Consider the following 22117-nt stretch of genomic DNA (forward strand, 5'->3'; position numbering starts at 1 on the left):
TTGTGATATAAATATATAATTGATAATTGAAATAAAATATTTTTTCAAAGATAACTAAATTAAAAATCTCCATGAAAAAAAATATACTGTGAAACAATTAAAATGTGTATGATTTCTATTTAACTAATGGCTTATGTTTTCTATTTCAAAATATAATTAAGGGTAAAATGAAAATATAAATTTTGTATATAAAATAGAAGAATCCTTATTGTGTGTTATTAATAAAAAAAGAGCACCTCTTATCCTTATATTTTTTTTAAGAAAAAAAAATTAACAATGATAAGTAATTACATAAGAAAAAATATTATGTAGCATATATTGTGTTTTTGAATCTATGTGTATAATTACCTAATTTATTTTTTTTTTTTTGTTTTCCAGTACTAAAATGAAATTAAAAATAAAATAGAAATATATAATGTGTGCTAAACAGGAAATCCTTTTATATATATCATTAAAAATTATATATTAACAAAACACCCTCTATGTTCATTTTTATTCACTATGTTGTCATTTTATTATTATATAAAAATAAGATAATTAAACATAATGTATTGCACATTTATTAAATTTATGCTGTGATAGAAAAAATGTAGTTAGATGCAGAAGGTAGAGAGATGTTTTTTTTTTTGCCAGAAGTGAGGTCACTTTCTGTATTCTCTATATGCTCCAAGAATTTTAATTTCTTTTTTTTTATATAATAAAATTATTTCATTAAAATTGTTTAATATGACTTTAAAGTGTTATTAAAATTTATATCATATATGACATTAAAGTATTATTAAATGTAAAATAGAAAAATAGTTTATATAAACCAACAAATCTTTATTATATACTATTATAGATTATAAATTTTATCAATGTTTTTATTATAATATTGATGTTATTATTATTATTTTTCTACTCAGATTAGTTATATTATTATTTAAATTTTAATATTTTGAAGTATAAATTAAAAAATGTCTTCTTAACTTTTAAAGTTAGTTATAATTTTACTTTTTTCATACAAAATTTAATTTTACAAAACTAATTTGAATAGAATTAAGGGTAGAGTATTAGAATTAGTCTATATATTTTGTTATTTCAAATAATATCAAAATATCAATAATGGACAATGTCTTTATATCTTAAAATTTTAGATAAGTGTAACATCTAAAAGAATATAGTTAATCATAGAATCTTCTATAAATAAAAATAAAGAATAGTTATAGTTAATCATAGAATCTTCTATAAATAAAAGTAAAGAATAGTTAACTAAAAGAAGACATATAAAATATAATTACAGTTATCTAAAATATAACTATAAATTAAAACTTTATATCCAAAATATCTTATATTACTAGTAAATCTATAAAAGAACTAAGGTTCTTTAAAAACATTGAAAATAAATTGGACTTTATCTAATTGTCAACATTTGCATCATCGAGTACGTTTCACTAAAATATTTTCTCTGCTCACACCAAATAGGTGATCATTGCCAAGAGAAAGATTCACACAAAACAAACAAACACAAGCAACAAGATAAGCTAATTTTAAAAGACTCAAACATGTCATTCAATCAATTCAGAATATAACAATTTCATTCTCAAAGTCCATCATAAACCAAATCCACATACATATATCTAGACTCTAGACTTGATCATTTGGATACATGTATTAGTGTCAAACTCTTAAGGGACATGCACATGTGTGGTAAAACAACAAACTATCACACAAGGTTAATCCATCAAACACCTATGGTCAAAATAACCTTAGACTAAGGATCTCCTGCTATTCCTCACCACATAATCATCCCTCTCAACTTGAGATTGGGTGGCTATTGGAGTGTCAGAAACATTCCACCATTTTGGAGCCCTCACAACAATACATTACACTTAGCATGACCTCAAGATTTTCTCCATGGAATTCCTTTTACCACATACTTAAATTGAATACACATCCATCATTACCATTCAGAAGGAATTCATGGTTTATCACGAACTATACATAACATTTTAAACAAACACACACTAAAGAGTGTATCTAGATAATTTACAATAAGCTTATATGCCAAAACGAATATTGGAAAAAACCATTGAAGCAAGAAAAATTGCAATAAGAAAAGCTTTGCAAAGGCTCTTGGCGTTGAGCGGCACATTCTTATCATTGAGCATCATTCTACTTGCAAAAATAACGATTGAGTGCCACCTCTGTACCACTGAGCATCAAACCTCTCGGCTTTCTACTGCTTGGGCATCGTTGACTATCGTTGAGTGTCATACCAAAAGATGAAAAACCTTGATTTATGATTTGGTTGTATTCACAAACCTACCCAAAATGATCAAATTGATATCTTTAACACTAGAATTTATTCAAAACATGTTTATAACTAAAATTGAGTACCAATTTGCTTATTTGGCTAGGAATTAGCCTCAACAGATTAAATGAACAACTCAGAAGCTCCCAACTTAACTTATACGTGTTACAAATCAAATTTTAGTATTTAAGTGGCTAAACAAGTAAAAAAATGACTCAAAAACAGAGCTCAAACATTTAGCTTCTCAAATTCACTCCTTTAAAGTTTCACTTGTCAAAACCATAAAGTAGGCCAAAAGCAACCCAAAACTCAACTTTATTAACTACATCAAGAAGTAACAATGGACTTCAATTAATTATGACCTTATAATCTCATCTCGAGTGATTTAAAGAGTCAACAATCAACAAGCATTTACATCAAAGTTCTTCTAACTCATATAGCACACATTTAGTTCAATTCAAGCACTCATACTATCATAATATCATATTTCAGCAAGCTATCTTTTCAATACCATACCAATTCAATTTCATTTCAAATAAAGCACATCAAAACAAATTAACAACTTACTAAGACTTTATAAACACACAATTAGTTTTCCTTACCTGATTGGAAGCCTCAACAACTCTAAGACACCAATAACCACTCCCTCAGCTCACATAACTCTATCTACACCTACAGATCATGAAATCATGATCATGGTATGTGGTTAGAACCACTGATCAATAGAGAACATACCATAAAGCTAAGGAGACACATGCGACATAAGATTGTTCACATACATGAAAGAGAGAATACAACTCAAGAAAAATAATAGAAATTAACTTACTCTTTTAAGAGAATCGATTGGATAAAGTGAAGATCTTGTTGTCGCGATCAACTAAGCACTTCATGATCTTCAAAAATATGATTATGTGGTTGGATTTTGAAAAGAAAAGGCAATGGAGACTCAAAGAACAATTTTTAGAGAAATAGTTTGTGTTTTGAGTAATAAAACCCTTAATGAAATTTTTATTTATACTTTTAATTGTTTAATATTAAAATAATATAGTCTCATTATTTAAACACCATAGTGACTCTTAAGACTAAATTTTCTGGATTATCACAATAAATGTTTCCATAAACTATTTTTATGAGAAGAAATAGTGGGGAAAAAATACTAAGTTAGACCCACTTTTTTTTTTTTTCTTTTGCATGATATTGATTATTTTCTCTTCATTCCTCTCTTTCCATGTTTTCATGTATTTCACAATCAATTCTTATATATACAATATCTCACTTCTTAGGATATTCTTTACCCAATTAAATAACAAGAAGTTTTATTCTAAAATATCTATTAATTCATTCTTATATTAGTATTTGTGTTTTATCATTTTTTTCCAATTGAAAAAAACTATCTTAGGAATTGGTTTAGCTCTTCATTAAAATTTGAAATTGCTTGGACGGATATGTGGCAACTAAGTTTATGATTTGGAGTTCTCACTACTTTCTCACAACAATGTCGTACAATTAAATTTCAGATAAGAAAGATATTTGTGTATTTTAATTTATTTAGGTAGTGAGTAATTATAGAATGTTTTCTATTCAAGTTTAGGTTGAATTTGAAATTTTAATTAAGTGAATAATAAAAATTGTAGATTTGTATGTAAAAAAAATCTATATAGAAGTTTAGCTTTTGATGAAAGAGTAAAATTGTAACATCGTTTTAACGTCACTATAGAGCATCACATATTTAATAAGAAATAATAGTTAACTTAAAAGAAAATATATAAAATGTTATTACGGTTATCTGATCATAACTATAACACCAACTTTATATACAACGATATTCTAATATTAAGACCTACTATATTGAAGCTAAAGGTTTTAATAGAGTTTTATAAAACATCAAATATACACATGAAATTACTTATATTGTATGCATTTGTACCTTCGTCATCCAACACTGTTCAACTAAAACTTTTTCCTCTATTCACACCATTAAAGTGATCATTGCAAAAGAGAAATATAATCATACAAACAAACAAAAACAAAATAGTAAGCTAATTTTACCAAAGAAACATCCATACAATTAAGTTATGAATATAACATTAAACACTCTTAAATCAAACAAATCATAAGTATACCCATTGCCTCTAGACTTCACTGTCTGAATACATGTATTAATACCAAACTCTAAGGGTCCATCACTTATGTGTGGTGGGACAACTTGCTCACTCAAGCTACCACACACAAGGTTAATCCGTTAAATATTTGTGGCAAAAAAAAAGTCATTAGACTAAGAACCTCCTGCTACTCTTTACAACATATCACACCCTTCTCTACTGAGACTCAATGGTTATTAAAGTGTCAGGATAATCCCAAATACGAAACCCCTACATCAATACATACACTAAAGAGCACCATTACAATCTCTGGAAATTCTTCTCACACCACATGCCTTACATAATCAAAACCATATTTACAATCCATGAATATCATTCCCAATTCCAAATAAGCATGCATTGAATTATTTTAAACCACTTCAAGCAAAACAGGAATTAGTACACACAAAACATGCACTAGCTTTGCAACAGGGAACACTCGGCCAAGTCTAGCGCTCAGCGCCAAGTCTAGCGCTCAGCGCCAAAGCTCTCGTACTTTCTTTCATTTAGCACTAAAACCTATCGCTCAGTGAATTATCAGTAAATTAAGTTATAGACCTACAATGGTAATTGACACTCGGCACTACCTACCACTGCTCAATGCCAGACCATTTGCACTTTGGACCACTCAGTTGCAAAAGTGGCATTCAACGCCATACCAATAAACTACACATTCTCAAACTTTGATATGATGAACCAAGTACCAAATCAGTGACCAAATTAGTATTCCTAACTCAAAGACTTATCCAAATATGTGCTTTAGTGTTCAAGAGAATACCAATTTGTTTAAACAACTATAAACTTAGTTTTATCAACTCAACCAAGCCAAATTAATTCTATAAACACATTCATTTTGGAAACAACATATTTCAACACTAATATCAAATAATCAATACCTAATTTCATCCACTGACGACAACACAAGTGCACTATCAAACATCAATCCCACAAAAATATGTATATTATACCACCAATTTAGACAATTTCAAACATGTCAAACTACATTCTATTATAAATCTTAAACAAATTTTCACAATGATAAAATCAAATCAAACATTAATTCCAAATAAATCACAACCGTTAATCATGCACACACTAATAAGATTACATTAGAACTCAAGAGCAATGGTATTTAACTTTCCTTATATGTTAAAAGCTCAAGTTGCTCTAAGAGACCTAAAACGACTCCCTCACCTCAAGGGACTCTATATATTACTACAAACCACATAAGCATGATCTGAGTACGTCATTAGGACCATTGATAAACAAAAAGTACTATAGAGGACTCAGAGAACACATGTGCTGACCAAAAGCTCACATGCATAAGAAAAGTACTAAACCAGAGAGAAAAACAAAACTAACTCTTATGCAAGAATTGATCGGACAGAGTTAAAGACTTTGTCATAGTGATCACTTAGGTACTCTATGATGAATAAGGCGTGAGAAGACTTAGAGAGATGGTAAAAAATTCTCAAGAGACATGTTTTAGAGAAATAATATATTTTAGATAATAAAACTTACTAACTAAACTTCTATCTGTATTTTTGAACTTTTAATATTAAAATAAGTCAATTTTATTATATAGAACATCATATTACTTGTCATACTCAATTTTCTAGATCTTCACAAAAATTATCATTTTAATTTATACTAATTTCTACATATGTGTATAATATAATTATTCTTTTATACATGTTTAACTTGTTAACACATTGGGAAGAGAATGAATTTTAGTTTAAAAAGAACATAAAACATTAAGCATTTAAGATAATTTTTTAATTAAATTTGTTTTTTGAATTGACTCTCTTATAAATTATATAATTAATTTAACTATATAAACTATTTAAACATTGGTGTATGTTAGTGCAGTGATAAATGATAAGTTTTGAATGTGATTGTTTAAGTCACCTTGTGACACATATATTAATTTGATTATGAATTTATTAATAAAAGGTTGTGGAAAATATTACATATATGAAATATATGCATGTACACTAATATTATACACTTTTAACTTACTATGAACTATGAACTCTGAGTTTGGATACCTTAAATGTTTATAATAGTTAAGTATCAATATTTGATAAAACATCCTTAATACAAATATTGTGAAAAGCGTTAATAATACTTTTTATTGAATATTCTAGGTTTAGATTCATGTGTTGATTTTTATTTATACAAGATTGATTATATTTATATATATAGATAGATAGGCACTCTAATCACAATTGACATTATTATACCATATTGGATTACATGGATTATTTTTGACATAAGAAAACATATCCAACATATTTTCCATTAATAAGAGTTAACTTTTTTGTTTGCGATTTCAAATTTACATATAACATCCAAAAATATAGGTGAAAATTATATATAAGAGTCATCACATAATAATAATATAAAAGTTTCTGAAAATAAAGTTAACTTACAGTTATCCTAAAATAACTAAAAATTTAAAACTTTACAAAATTTTATTCTAACATAAAACTATATACATGACCGAACGTCCCTACAAAATTATACACAAGACCGAACGACCCTAGTCTAAGCAGCTGGGTCCTCTCCATCCAGCGTCTGCTCCAGAGAACCCTCTTCATCCTCTGCTCACACTCACAGGATGATTATTGCAAAAAAGGAATATCGAACGGACAACATATACAACATATACAAGATACAAAAGAAGGGTAAGCTAGTGAAATCACTACAATAAAATCGCATATTACCGAAGGTTTATTACCGAGGGCCATTTGCCCTTCGGTAATGTCTGCTTACCGAGGGCCGTTTGCCCTTCGGTAATGTCTACTTGATATTCGAACCACATCTTCATTTAGCCATTCTTTGGAGAGATCCACCCGCACACATTTCTTTTTCTCTCAAAGCTTCCCTCGTCTTCGATCCATATTTCAAGTTCATCCGCTCAGATCTTAATCCGCCCAGCCATGGTTAGTCTCTAGATCTTCATTCTCCTGTACATTTCTCCCTTACCTCGGCCTAATCCACCAAAGAATCCATTTTTCACCGATTGTTCTATCTTTTGCCCGATTAAAATCGCTGTTCATTCCATTCCATCGATTCAATCGTTGAATCCTTTCTCTCCACCGATCAAAACATCCCAAATCCCTAACCCTAGAATGTACACCGATCAAACCATTCAATCTAGGGTTTGCCTCCGTTTTCCGTCATCCGCTGTTCTTCTTCTTCGATTAGCTCGATCTATGCCAGTTTCCATGGTTCCTCGTCGATCCGCCTCGATCTGTAAGCATTACTTCTCTCTAATTGAAGTTCACAAGATTTGATATTTGATCCCATTATGGTGGCTTTTAGAAGTTACTTAACTGCTAACTACCTGTGCATTCCTTTTGTTAATTTGTTTATATGTTTTGATTTCCACTGCAGAGATGGATTCTTTTTTACTGTAAAACAATTTTCACTACTTGATCAGGGGAATCAGGGAAGGCAAAGTGTATATCAACTGGAACAGGTGAGATGAGATTTCTCTCTCTCTCTATTGCTTTGGTTTGTGAAAAATGTTTCTTATTTTTCTTACCTGTGCATTGTTGCTGTAAACCGCATTAATATTAGTGAGATATTTCAAATTCAGAAAAGCTCTCAAGTTGTCTCGTAGTGATTGCGCTTGAAAATGGTTTTCATTTGTTTTTGCACTGGTCAGCAGTTTCCCTTCTCTGGAATAACTTGTTTGGTGTTGATGGGTTTTCTCCTGGATCATGAAAGCACCTCTGTTAATTTTAGATGACTCAAAACCAATAGAGATTTTCTAAGGCTTTAACATTGTTATCAAATTGCAGTTATTTGGTGTATATAGTTAGAAAGAAATTTTGGACATTTTTACACGTTTTTGTTATATTCTCTTGAGTTCCTTTGTGACTAACTAGTTCACTTGGCTTCTTTGTGGTGTTTTTCTAATGGTCTTCTTAGGGAGTGTCTTTATTAGATGTACAGATAGATTGATATGCATTACATGTTTTATGTTCAAAGTTGGTTTGTTTCCTTTCATGTTATTCTGATTTTACATTTTTTTCTTCTATTTATTAAAACAAAAGAACACAGATGCTAGTAGAGGTGGTTGGTGAAGTATATTGGATGATATGGTATGCTGGCGTGTAAGTGTAAGTAATAAGTTCTATATGAAATAGAGACGAATTGGGGTGTGTTTGTTTTGTCTGGTTTAGTAATGTTCATTGGAGCATGTATACTTTTTTGTTGTCACTCAAAGCTCTGTTTTTAATTGAATAAAATCTAGAGAAACCAGAATTCTGTCCTTGGTTCTCATTAGACAATTTCAGTTAGCTAAAAGCTCTTTTGAATATTTAGTGCATTTAACTGCTTGTATTTTAATTTGCACTTTTACTTTGTAATACTTATTGTAAATTACTTTTTTTTTCGTTTGGTTTGATTCGATATAATCTAAAATCAAGCTTGGCTAATATACTTCAATGCTTGGTCTCTAGTGCTCTTTGGAATTCATCAAACTCTTTTTCTTAAAGTTCAATCCTTCTCTCAATCAAGATAGACCTATTCTGAATATCATTGAAGCTTTCTTGCTTTACCTTAGTCTGGAACCTGATTCATACCATAATAAGCATTTTCCATTGTCTTTTGTTCAAAAGAATTAGAGAGAATAATGGATTATTTTTTATATGAGGTCTCTTTCATCAATTTCTATAATCTAAATTGGACTGTATTTAGAACGATTATTTCCATATGCACTACAAGAAATGTCTTATTTACACATTCTTGAGTCAATTAAATTGTTGTCCAGTAGCATTGCAAATATTGATTCCAGTAGCAAAATCTGCATAAAACATCATTTCTGGATTAATTTGATATCATGTGGTTTTCATCCAGATTTGATGGTTTTCAAGCTTTGTCCAAGTTTGCCTAGTGATTTCAACTGTGTCTAAAGTAATTCCAACTCATATTCATCACAGAATAGTAGAATTAGTGGTTGAGTTCATCACAATCTGGTTTCAAACTCTGCATTCAAATATAATTCTCGGTTCATATTGTGCAAATTGTTTCTGACCAGATTTTGTGTCTCTAAATCTTGGTGCAAGTTTGTTTGAAGTTTCTAAACATGTTTCAAGTTGTACAAACTCTGATTAACCACTGATTTGTCAAAAGCATAATTGAGTTGATTCAAAATTCTGTAAACCAGTGCTGTCACAACTTATCTAGTATCTTTTTGCACCGTGCTTATAGTCTTTGTTTGGTATTAGGTGCTTCAATTCTGCTAGCTGTTTATCTGTAGTTAGATGTAGTGTTTTTAGGCATTCTTTGAGTCTTTAGTTGAGCTATCCAGCTTTGAATGCACTACTTTCTCAATTCTCCAACAGTTTTAGTTCATTTTTCTGCACTTTTAGCAACTGCAACCTTGTTTTGGTGACTCTGCCTATTTCAGAGCATTTTAAACATTTGTGCAAGTGTATTTCACCATTTGAAACTTGTTTCAACTGTTGCCTTGGTCCATTTTCATTAAATCTGCAAAATCATAGTTTGACTTCCCATTTTTGTTTGAAATTTGGAACTCAACAAGTGATAGTGTGATTCAATAGATTTTGGCACAATTTGGTTGTTTTTATACATATATTTGGTGCATCAAAGTTCATCTTTACTGTTCCTTTGGTTACTTTTGCACCATTTCACCAAATTACATCTTCCTACCGTAGCATTGTTTCAATATAGGAAGTGGACATTGGCTACATCTTACTTTGGAGTGATTGTTGCATTTTATTTGTTTCTACCTCTGGCATTAGAGGTTGCTTTCACTCTCTCTTGCATGCTTCTCTATACACTTTTGCCTTAAATTTTTTGTTTGTTATATTCTTCAAACACTACACATGTTACTTCTTGTCCAAACCAAGCCTAGAGGTCTGTGACATCTGTGTATGGAGAAGCATTTATTTTCTCATTGCGTTTTGTACTTGGGTGATAGAAGCATAGAATATGCTCATAAGTTAGCTATATTTAGGAGATGGTTGTAATGAGAAGTGAGGAAGAAGTGATATAGAGAGTCTCACGCCCAGGCGCGACAAAGGGGGTGCCGGGCGCGACTTTACATAGAGTCTCACGCCCAGGCGCGACAAAGAGGGCGCCGGGCGCGACTTTACAGAAAGTCTCACGCCCAGGCGCGACAAAGGGGGCACCGGGCGCGACTTTACAGAGAGTCTCACATTCTGCGGTAGCCTAGCGCCCTTTTTTTTTTTGCCCTTCGGAAATTACCGAAGGCTTTAGGCCCTCGGTAATTACCGAAGGGCGAAAGCCCTCGGTAAATGTTAGCGACAAGAGATTTACCGAGGGCTCTTTGGCCGTCGATAAGCCTTCGGTAATTACCTTTTACAGACGGTTTTGGACTGTTTCCGAGGGCTTCTGGCCTTCGGTAATGCCCTTCTTTTTTGTAGTGAATTTAATAGTCATGTGAGCATACATTTCAAACAAGTAGATCAGATAATCATACATATGTATAAAGCATATGAACACATATTGATCGATCACTTTAACTTGACCGCCCAGACTAGTATGAATATGTAGCTATGGTCGTTCATGCACTCGTGGGTGTAGTAACTGGAAACCCATGAGTTGCCACACGAGGTTAGCCCGTTATCACTCACCGTAGGTCCCCCCTAGGCTAGGGCCTCCTGCTATTCTCACGACATGACTTACCCATCTCTACTTGAGAATTGGTAATCATTAGAATTTTAGGATGAACGCCGTGGATTTCGCTGTCCACATTCATACTTTACCACCACTTTGATAACCAATCACTGAGACATTCCTTCTTGGAATTCTCTTTCATACCAGTTGAAACATAATCCTTTATAAAAACATCCACTTCATTATTCATACATAGCATGTTCATATAACTGAATTTAAACAAGTTATCAAACAACAATGGAAACCGCATGCAAGATCGAACACATTGCGTACGTTGGAGACCGAACGGTTTCTCACTACCCCAAAGAACAGGACCGAACGGTCTATAATAGGTAAGGCTGAAGAAGTGGTTGAACACTATTAAGGATCTAAATCTAACGTAAGGTCGAATACAGTTAAACACTAATGTAAGACCGAATACTACTATGAGACCGAACACTATAATAACCAAATCACTAGGGCTAAACCGAACGCCTATAACTTAGACCGAACACTTTAGAGCTTAGACCGAACACTAAAACATGACCGAAAGATCATTAACAGATAAGGTCCATAAGAGGCCGAATCTGGTTAAGACCGAACACCAATACAAACAGAGTATTAGTGGGGGACCAAGAACTTAGACTATACCAGATACTTTATCTAGGTCGAACACTAGGTCAAGACCGAAAACTATAACTAGACCGAATGTTATATTCAATCGAATGATAATACAAGACCGAGTGCTAGTACAAAACCGAGCACTACTAAGACGAATGTTAGTACAAAACCGAGCACTACTAAGATCGAATGCTAGTACAAAATCGAGCACTACTAAGACCGAACGGTCATGAACTGGGAAGACTCTAAAGAAACTACATCCAGTTAATGACCGAACATTTGAATATAACCAAGCGGTCAACAGCGCGTGCTCAACTTTCTGCATAATTCTGCATAACTTCTGCAGAATAATGAGCACGCTAGACTTTATCCAAACTAACATTTTTTCCAACTTCTAATCCTCCAAACCTGAATCATATACCCATTTACACTTATCCAATCGTACCTAAATCTTTCTAACATCATTTCAAAGAATCCCAAACCAGAATTCACTCCAAATTCTACATAATCTACAACTCAATGACCACAGCATTTAACATCCCACACAAACAATGTCGAACACACAAACATTCAATTTCACACACATGCAAAACCATCAAACAACATTTTCATACATCATCAACCAATCAATTAAATTAACTAGTTTCCCTTACCTCTTAACCGAACCGAAGGGCTTCTACCCATCCAGAAATTTGCTCACACCTCCAGAAAATTCTAAGAACACCTATAGTTTACTGATTTGTGAGAAGAGACCAACCAAATTACCAAAAATGAAGTTAGAAAGGGGAAGAGAAGACTGATGAACACATGCAAACAACAAGGCTTACTTGCATGTGCTAGAAATTCCAGAAATTCACAAGAATTAAAGGAACGAAACTTACCAACTTTAAACACTAAAACGATCGGTGGAATGGAAAGCTCTCGACACCAGGATTGCTTAGGTTTAGTCTGATTGTTGAACAAATGAAGTGAGATTGAAGGAATCTAGAGAGAAGGAGGAGAAAAGAAGATAGTAGAAGAATTTGGAGAGATATAGCTGTATTTAGATAATGAGACGAGACTTTTGAAACTTTCATTTATATTTACTCTTATTTTAATCTAAACCGTTCGGTCCTATCCTTTGTTTATACATGTTTGCTCCAAATTTCTTTAAACCTCTTTGCTCTTACATATTGTAACGAGGAAAACATGATCATTGTAAAAAAATTATTATCATTTATCAATTTATAAAGATCAATCACATCCATGACTTTTTCACTCATTCTTTTTTACCTTATCTTACAATTGTTTACTTAATAAAAAAAATTAATTATTTTTTTTTTCTTGTCCATTTATTCACTTTCTATCATCACATTCAAACATTATTAGTGTTGTTTTTTTTTATATTTAAAAAAATTGCGTAAAATTCTTCCATTTACTAATAAGTGAAAAAGAATTTCAGTAGCAGTTCCAAAAAAAGTATTGGAAATTTAATCCTATATGCATTTTAAGAAAAAAAAACTATTGCGTATAATTAAAAAAAAAAACCTATGCTGATTTAATTTAATCAAATTATATAAAATAAATTTTGTTGGTTAGTTTTCAACATTAAAGAAAAATACATTATGCATGATGAAACCTTTACAAGTAACTATATACTTTTTATCTATCACTATTTTGAATTAGTTATCAGTTCTTGCCATTAAAAAAACATTAATTATAGATAAATAAAATTGATTGACAATAGATAAAAATTTATTGATTAAATTTACAGTAGATTATAATAATAAAAAATTATTGAAAAAATATTTATAAAAAAATTTAATCAATGAATTGATAACTACAAGCTTTTAGATAAATATTTATCTATTGGTACAAAATGTTTGTTAGTTAAATTTTATTGATAATATTCATCAGTGATTATCGATAAATTTTGAGCGTTGGTCAAATATACTGTTATCATTATTAAATCTATCTTCCTATTCCGTCTCCTTATGTTTTTTTTTTGTTTTTTTTCTTCCTTCACTTCTCATCCTCCACGTAGTTGCCGTTGTATAGAGTTTCTACTCTCACCACCTCTATTAGTATTGACGTGACATTTGTCGTTATTTCTCATGTACACCATTCCCCACCCCTTTACCCTTGTCTTCTACCACTAGTAGAACCTTTAAATTCTCCTCCTCCCTTCTTCTTCTTCTATTATTTCTTTCATTCATCTCCACTTAATTTATAAAATTTGTCATATTTGACGAAAAAATTGGTTCTTATTTTATCGATAGATTTACTAATGAAAAAGATATATGTCAATAATAAAAATTCTAGATTTTTAAAAAATTCAACGGATGGGTATCAACAAATTTTGAAAAAAAAAATTACCAATGCATTTTAAAGAGATTTAATCAATCAGATCTAATATTATCGTCGAATTTATTTTTGTCGGTAAAATTTTATTGATAATTATAAAATTTCTTATAATGTAATAACAATGTTAATTGCATTTAATAGTGGTGTAGCATGAATTAAGGTTTTCAAAGCCAAACTTTTAATAATTATATTTCATTTATTAATATGGAATTAAAGTAGAAGGAGATAAAAATTAGGCATGACAGCTCAAGAGACTCAATCAATTTTATTTTGAATTATAATGAGTTGAATAAAAGATATATTAACTGATATGGATCTATTCAAAATTTCAATAAAAAAGATGGATCCGATTTAATCTATTCAATAAAATCCAATTCGTCTATTAACAAATTTTATTGTAGAAGTTCATCCATTTTTCTTTTCAAAAATATATTTTTTTTTAAATTCCAAAAAAGTTGAGACAATCTTAAGAAAGTTTTCAAAAGGATAAATTTTTAGTCAGATTTAATCAAGAAAAATTTAGTTGGAACTATGTTAATCCATTAAGTCTTGAAAAATCATTTATTGAATTCTTAGAAACAATTGATAAATTATTAACTCTAAAATTAAATAGATAAATTCAAATATGTATACTTTTATATTGAATGCGGATGAATTAGATAGATTTACTTTTGAATGAGCACATGAGTGATGAAAAAAAGCCAATTTTATTGGTAAAGTTCAATCAGATATCTTCAAATACATAAAGATATTTAGAAAAGTTAACAAAATTCCAACAAATCAAATAATCAGCTTCTGAGTTATGAAATTTTTATTTAAAAAAGTTACAATAAATTATAGATTAGATGAGCGCCACTTTGGAGAACCAATTCTTGCCCAAAAGCTCAAAAAAGTTGCTTACTTGTGAAAAACAAGTGACGAAGGAGAGAAGAAAAACACATGAAAGTATAGTATATTACTAGAGAAAAAGAAAATATATCAAAGGTTCTTGATGAACCCACATTACCAAAAAGGAGTTCTGCCACATCACTTGCTATGTTCTGCACTATTTTTCCATCTTATTCCTTCTTCCCTCTCCCTTGAAAGCCTTCCATTGGACCTAAAATAATTTCCCTGGACCAGCTTCCATGCCTAAAGCGAGTTTGTATGTTGCTGGAACAACAATCTCACGTGGTTGTGTCAATGTACCTACTAAAGTACATCTTATCCACTACCTATTCAACTAACATTAACTTGTCACCAGAGAGACCTCATTATTCTCTCCATGATTGGCTACTTTGCAAAAGAATCCTAAACGCTCCAACAAGGCCTTCTGTAGCAGGAAATGTCAATTTATACATACCACCGATAACTTTCACACAGAAGAGGCTAAACAAGTTTAGAATAATGACTCCGATGATTTGAATTTTGAGATATTGACAGTCAATAAAGTTGTCTGAAAGTATACTGTTGAACATCAATGTTTCCTATCAAATACATAAACTTTTCCTTGCCTCAAGAGCAATAATAATTTATATAGCATAAGACTACCCAGAAAGAATAATGCCTCCGCAACCTGAATACATGTCCCACTGCTTGATTTATTAGTATGGAAGAGCCTGGTTAAACAAAATTCCAATCTCTTCGTGGATTTGAACAATATCTTTATGACCGGTCAAGAGGGGTTTAGCAACGCCCATGCTATTGAATCCATTTGGTAGCCAAGATACACCTGCATAAAATATTCTTGTGAGGCTTTCCCAAATTTTGCTTCATAACACGGTTGACGAAAATATCATCCGTCAAATATGATGTACGGTTAAGAAAACATCATTGTAATCCACATAATCATCATACTGATATTCTAAAATGACAAACAAATGCTCAAAGCCACAAATCTTGCAAACAGCTATCAATGCCCTGGAACAAGTCCTTATATTACATAAAAAATAGACAGACAAGTTTGATCCACTACAGGTTAACGAAAAACAACACGTAGTCAAGCATTTTCCCGGGATTCAAATGATGTTCGAGACAAGGCTGAATGATTATTCCATGTCCAATGGCAAAATGAACAATCCCTTTGACAAGTGTTTTGCGCATGGGATTCATGGATTTAATTTCTTTCATTCTCTGTAAGACGCAGTTACATCAAAGACAGAAATTCCAGGGTGAACGAACGCAACATCACCCATGCAACAGTCCACCAGTTTTATATAGAAACTATTAGTATACTTCTCTCTCATAATGTTGCCTGTACTTAAGAAAAAAGGGAAGGATCAACAATTAAGAGTCAATACTTTTACATTTAAGTTACTTAACATGGCCCACAGCTCCATTTTTCATTTCATTGTAAACCCAAATATAAATTGCAATTGCAACTCCTGGAAGTGAAAATTAAAATCTAATTTTGATCTACTTTCGAAAGCAACATTAGAATAAGGATATATTCACAATATCAATTGGAGATGTACCTCTCATAACTCCCTGGTTTTACCATAGCATAGAGTTTTATAATCGTTAGTCGGCTTAGAAAAGGTATAGCAGCATTAAACTACCTCTAGGCTGGAGTTTTACGGGCAAATTTCAGACCGTGGTTGGATATAATACATACTTTAGAAACCAAGCACACAATACATTGAATAACCATGGGGGTATGTGCCACGGATAGATTTTATGTAAGTTGAGGTTAAGTATACTTATACAAATATGCTTACCCAAAATGCAGTCATTTCAGTTTATTATCAACCAGTAAATAACAAAGGAAAACCATTAATAAGAGGCAAGCAGTACCTAAGTTCATGTTCACCAATAATCACGGCAGGAGCATAGCCCGTCTTTAAAATGGTGGAACCTTTTTGCATCTCGAATAATGAGTTCTCTACCTACAAGCTTAGAGATAATCTTTAGTGCTGTGTGGCAATCACCACAAACACGGAGGTTCTTAATAACTCTGATGGGAGAGCGAGCGGAGCTGCTAAGGAGACCATAAGCAACAGCAAGTCTCTCACTGTGGGCAAGAAGAGCTTCTTCTTTGCCTTCCTGGTCTATGTCATGCAACACAAATTTTGTTTCCGCAATATAGCCAGCTTCTTTCATTTGTGACCTTAGACCTCTCAACAAAGCATATATCTTATCATTTTCAGGATGAGATGTATCTCCTGCTCGATATTCATGAACACGACTCCTTACTTCAAGAAGATTTTTGCTTGCTAACTTTTTTTCTTTCTCTTTTGACAAGTCTGAGGCTTTAACAGGTACAAGGCCAGCCTTTGATTGTTCACTTAATCGAGATGAATCTAGCTGCTCAAGTAGCTCAGCACAGCGATCCCCCAGCCCAGAGTTCCCATGAACTCTACACAGATTCATCAAAGTCTCCCATATATCAGCACTTGGCTCCATTGTCATTTTCTCAATGAATTCAAAGGCTTCATCAAGATGCCCAATGCTGCCAATCATGTCTACTACACTGACAAAATGAGCCATTGATGGTATAATGCCATAATCTCTGATCATGGATTCAAAGTGCAGCATTCCCTCATCAATATCTCCCAGCACACTACATGCAGATAGAACTGCAATGAACATCTGCCCATCAGGTTTAAGTCCCAGGTTTTTAAATTGAGTAAACAGATCAATTGAATCTTCTGCAAACCCATTCTTTGCAAGCTGTGTTATCATAGTATCCCAGGTAGTCAAATTGCGCTCAGGCATAGTGTTGAAAATGTTGAGAGCATCATCTACAGAACCACATTCAAAATACATCTCTAATATTCTATTATAAGTGCTGACTTGCAGAGGTGACAGATGTTGTAAAGCATGTCTGTGTACAATTTTCGCCTCTTCAAGAGATTTAGTCTCCCCACATTGGCGCATTAATTCCAAACAGCGAGGCAAATCCACAGGAATAAGTAGTTTTTCCAGTAATTCCAAAACTTCAACAGCTTCCTTCACTTTACCCTCATTGCAGAAACTGTCTAGTTCCTCAAGTGTACCTCTATATGGACTATCATTAGATGCCTCATTTGATTCACCACCAGGATTTGCATTGTTCGATAGATGAGAACCAACAACCATTGATCTCTGTGAAATATTAAAGTTTGGAGAATATTGACCATCTTTAAGACTCTGCTGAAACTGTCCAGAACCTGAGTACTGTTGAGGCGTCTCATTACCCTCTTTGTATTGAACAGTTGATGGCTGCTGAAAACAATCACTGTTTTGGTTCAAGCCCCCTCTAGGATTTCCCTGTGATTCTAAAAGCCTAGGTGAAGTATATGGATTGAGAGACTGCATCCTTTGTCCAGGATCTTGTGTCCAACCATGATTATCAGCGAATGCATTTGGATGCATCCCAGATGCCCGTGCATTATCAACTCCTACCCCAACTTTTTGTTGCATTTTCATTTTGTCTTGACCAAAGTATCCGTTGGCATTTCCATTATGTCCCACCAAATTATTCTTAATGTTTATGGGCACATTTATATGGCCTCCATCTGCAATCTGACGAGCTGCATAAGAATTTTGCTCCAAATTTGCATGATTATTCCAATAAGAGTGACTTGAATTTGCTTGGGCAACATAATCAGGTCTTTGCTTATTCAAAAACTCATTAGTATCAGCCTTCTTCCGGCTTTCCTGATAAAACCCAACATGACTTTGCTGGTAACCTAAAGAATCATCATTTTGATGACCACCACAAAACTGAAAATCAGTCCTTTCAACAGCAGTGCTCATAACCCTCAATGTATTCAGGCCTTTGATACAGTCTGCAATGTGTTGTAAAGAACATTGTTTGCACAACTTCAAAAGAGAACTAACAGTAACTGATGAGGCTCTCTTGGTTGACATTAGTTGGGAGTTAATATAATCTGAGGAAAGACATTGAAAATAAAATCAAGTCAGAAAAACGGAACTGACTTAGTGCTGAATATGTACCTAACATTTTCTACTTCTTACGAACTAAGGTTCAAAGCATTGTTCTTAACTTGCAGACTTAATATTAATAGGACATATTCATTCAATAGCACTTATTCATCTGCCTAAGGTATGAAACCAGTCAGCCTACTATATGTACAAGTCATATGAAATCACAAAAATTCTTATAATCACAAATACACAAGGATATGGAAAGATATGTTAACTCAATTTCAAATAATCCTAAGCCAATGCTAACATTATCAACTCCTACAAAGCAGAAACAATGTTAATAGCGACAGACCACAATAAAATGATGTGCTCAGAATAAATTCAAAACCTAAAATCAGTTGAGGAAATACTACAGTCTGACGGAATTTTCAGAGTAAAGGAACATTCCAAACACCATTATGATTCCATGGAAAGACAGATTTCACGAAAACTACAAAAATAATTCACTATTACCTACAGCACAAATCTGTAAAAACTTAGTTAGCTAAAGATTGTCTAAGGTAAAAAAATCCGATAACAAAATTATAGCAACATAGGATGACCTATAGAGATCACATTGCCAACCTTTCCCTAAACTTGACTGGTTTAACTATTCTCTCCTTCCCTCCCCTGTTTTAATATAGTTTCAACTTCATTTTATCCCTTACGTTATCTGAATAATCTGATAATTTGCTTTTTAAACACAAGAATGTCAATTCTCGTGTTATCCAAGAGATTGTGGTTTATGAGAAGTATTTTAAACATATAAATCAAACTTTATTGCAATTATAAACGAATTGCAATTATCAAAAAATCAAATTGCAACCTTCCAACCACAATCTGTGAATAGATATTATTCAATCTCTGAAATGCTCAATTTAGAAATAAAATCAGAATCATACACAAAAAATATGCAAGCAAATTAAAACACCACTGAAAAATTAATGTTACATATGACCCCAACAAGCACAGAACAAAATATAATCCTTAATTTCCAATAGTAGTCGCTTTTTTTTTAATTTTAAAAAAGAGACCGAATTCCAAACCCTAAATACTGATATACACAAATTCCTCACCCAAATTGGATTGTATCAAAATACAGCGTGTACACAGTTAAAACGCGGACAGAAAATTGCAAAGGGTAAAGGAATTAAGATGAAGAGGGGGAAGAGAATTGAGAGGGATAAAGGGAAAGGAGGAAAATGACAACCTGGGAGAGTCAGATTAAAATCTTAGCTATCACCAAGGTTCAAAGGATAAGAACCTTTAACCAATTCAAGAATATTGTGCCACTTCCAAGCTACCCCTGAGTCCCCTGAATCCAAACAAAATAAAAAATGTTTAAGACAAAAAAAAAGTACTGTCATCAAGGTCACAGCTTTCTAATTGGGGTTCAGTGACGAGTGTCATAAGGGTTTTTATCTTGCGAAGGTTACAAAGGCTTCAACTTTGTTCAATAACCCTTTGTTTTCAATCGCTCTTCAACCTTACATTCAAACACCAAAGCGTTAAGGTATGCATGAATATTACAGTAGCAACAAGATTAGAGGAGAGGTTAAAAACCGGTTAAATTTTCCCTACAACAAGCCACGGTTCAAATTAACTGAACTTGAATACTGAACAATGGTATAGAAACTCGAACACTTACAAATCATAATCAGCAAAACAAACTGAACACCAACGTTGCAACAGAGATGAAGAGGTATAGAAGGAGAGTCTGAGAGTGACGAGAAGAAGGGTTCTTCGACAGAGTGGAAGCAGTGTTCCTTACTTCGTAAGGACGAGGGAGAAGCCCATTAGGGTAATGACAAACCGGATCAACCCAGTTTCCTCGACCCGACCGGGAAATCTCTGACCAAAATATTGACAGAGAGATAGGTATTGATGAATAAAACCAACAAATAGATATTAACAATTAAATATGATTTTAATCTTTTTAATTTTGATGCGAGATTGTAATTTTTTTATTTTTTAAATTTTAATATAATTTAGTTTTAAAAGTCTAGAAATAAAAAATATAATTTAAAATGTAGATCAATACGTAAAAGAAAATTAATATGATTAGATTAAAAAAATTATTTATTTATTTATAAAATTTAAAATCAAAAAGTCAAATTTTAAAAGGATAAATTTTAATTTTACTTCAAATTTAAAATTATAAACACATTTAATCCAAATATTAAAGTACATAGTTGATTATTTTTAATTATAGATGCTAATTTAAATTTAAAATAAATAACTTCTTAAATAATTATTTATTTAAAAAGAAAATATTAATCATTAAAATGAGAAAATATATATTCAAATTATAAGAAGTTAAAAATATTAAAATAATATAAACATTTATTGCGGTTAAAATAATCTAACAGAAAATTATATTTTCTTTAAAAAAATAGAAAATAAAAACACTAATACAAATTATTTGCTTTGACGTAAAAACCAAGTTCATGCATGATTTACATACACCCTTAAATGAAAGTAATGGCACCCTGAAATATCTACACATCTTTAAAACAACTTATCACCTAGGTCTTCATAATCAACGCATATAAATTAAGATAATGATGGTATTTTGACTAAATAAAGAAAAACTCATGAATTGCAAGTACTTGTTATATCCAATCAACCATTTTTACATGAATAAACCTTAATTATACTATTGAAATATAATTAAAACGGTCAATTTCTTTATATACATGTAACACTAATTAAAATATTTTTGAATAAAATAATAATATTGAGGAGGTTTGGAGTATGTATTTTTGTTCTTATTTAAAAGCTGGCCGTGTAATTTCATTATCATATTCTATATATGTAGATAATATATTTGTTTAATATAGAGGATATATTAGAATTTTAAAACATTTAACATTTTTTTTAGTATGGTACTTTCTTTGATTAACCAGGGAGCTTATATTCTCGTAAACTTTTTTTTTAATCAAATATCTCTTCATTTTACTTACTTAGGTATGTCAATTTTTACAAAACTCCTAAGATACGATTTTTTTTAACCTTTGGTGATAAGATTCCTAATATATTTGTTTCTTAAAATATTGTATGTAATATCTCTGTAAATATGGTGTGTAAAGGTTTTTTGAATGCTTAGAACTAGTTTCTATAAGGTGAATAAATGAAAAACATTTTGAATAAAAGGATAGTAAATCACAATTTTTATGGT

General features: G+C 31.7%; 1 protein-coding gene across 3 annotated transcripts; it reads right to left on the bottom strand.

The window, feature by feature from the left end:
* Positions 1 to 14986: 14986 nt before the first annotated feature.
* On the bottom strand, positions 14987 to 20790 carry LOC148205665 (pentatricopeptide repeat-containing protein At2g34370, mitochondrial-like). 3 transcript variants are annotated; one of them, XM_088103658.1, is made up of 4 exons: positions 20588 to 20787; positions 20150 to 20254; positions 16825 to 18902; positions 14987 to 15763 (listed from the first exon to the last, which is right to left on the bottom strand). In XM_088103658.1, exon 3 carries the CDS (start codon positions 18880 to 18882, stop codon positions 16837 to 16839), a length of 2046 nt encoding a protein of 681 aa, XP_087959784.1. In that variant the 5' UTR covers positions 18883 to 18902; positions 20150 to 20254; positions 20588 to 20787; the 3' UTR covers positions 14987 to 15763; positions 16825 to 16836. The 3 variants fall into 3 exon arrangements, with proteins under 3 accessions (XP_087959784.1, XP_087959782.1, XP_087959783.1); XM_088103656.1 differs by lacking the exon at positions 20150 to 20254 and having other exon boundaries at positions 20588 to 20788; XM_088103657.1 differs by lacking the exons at positions 14987 to 15763; positions 20150 to 20254 and adding an exon at positions 15916 to 16285 and having other exon boundaries at positions 20588 to 20790.
* Between the last annotated feature and the right edge of the window lie 1327 nt (positions 20791 to 22117).

This window comes from Vigna umbellata, chromosome 1, assembly GCF_029865625.1.
Source record: "Vigna umbellata cultivar VRB3 chromosome 1, Vumbellata_1.0, whole genome shotgun sequence".
Classification (NCBI taxonomy): Eukaryota; Viridiplantae; Streptophyta; class Magnoliopsida; order Fabales; family Fabaceae; genus Vigna; species Vigna umbellata.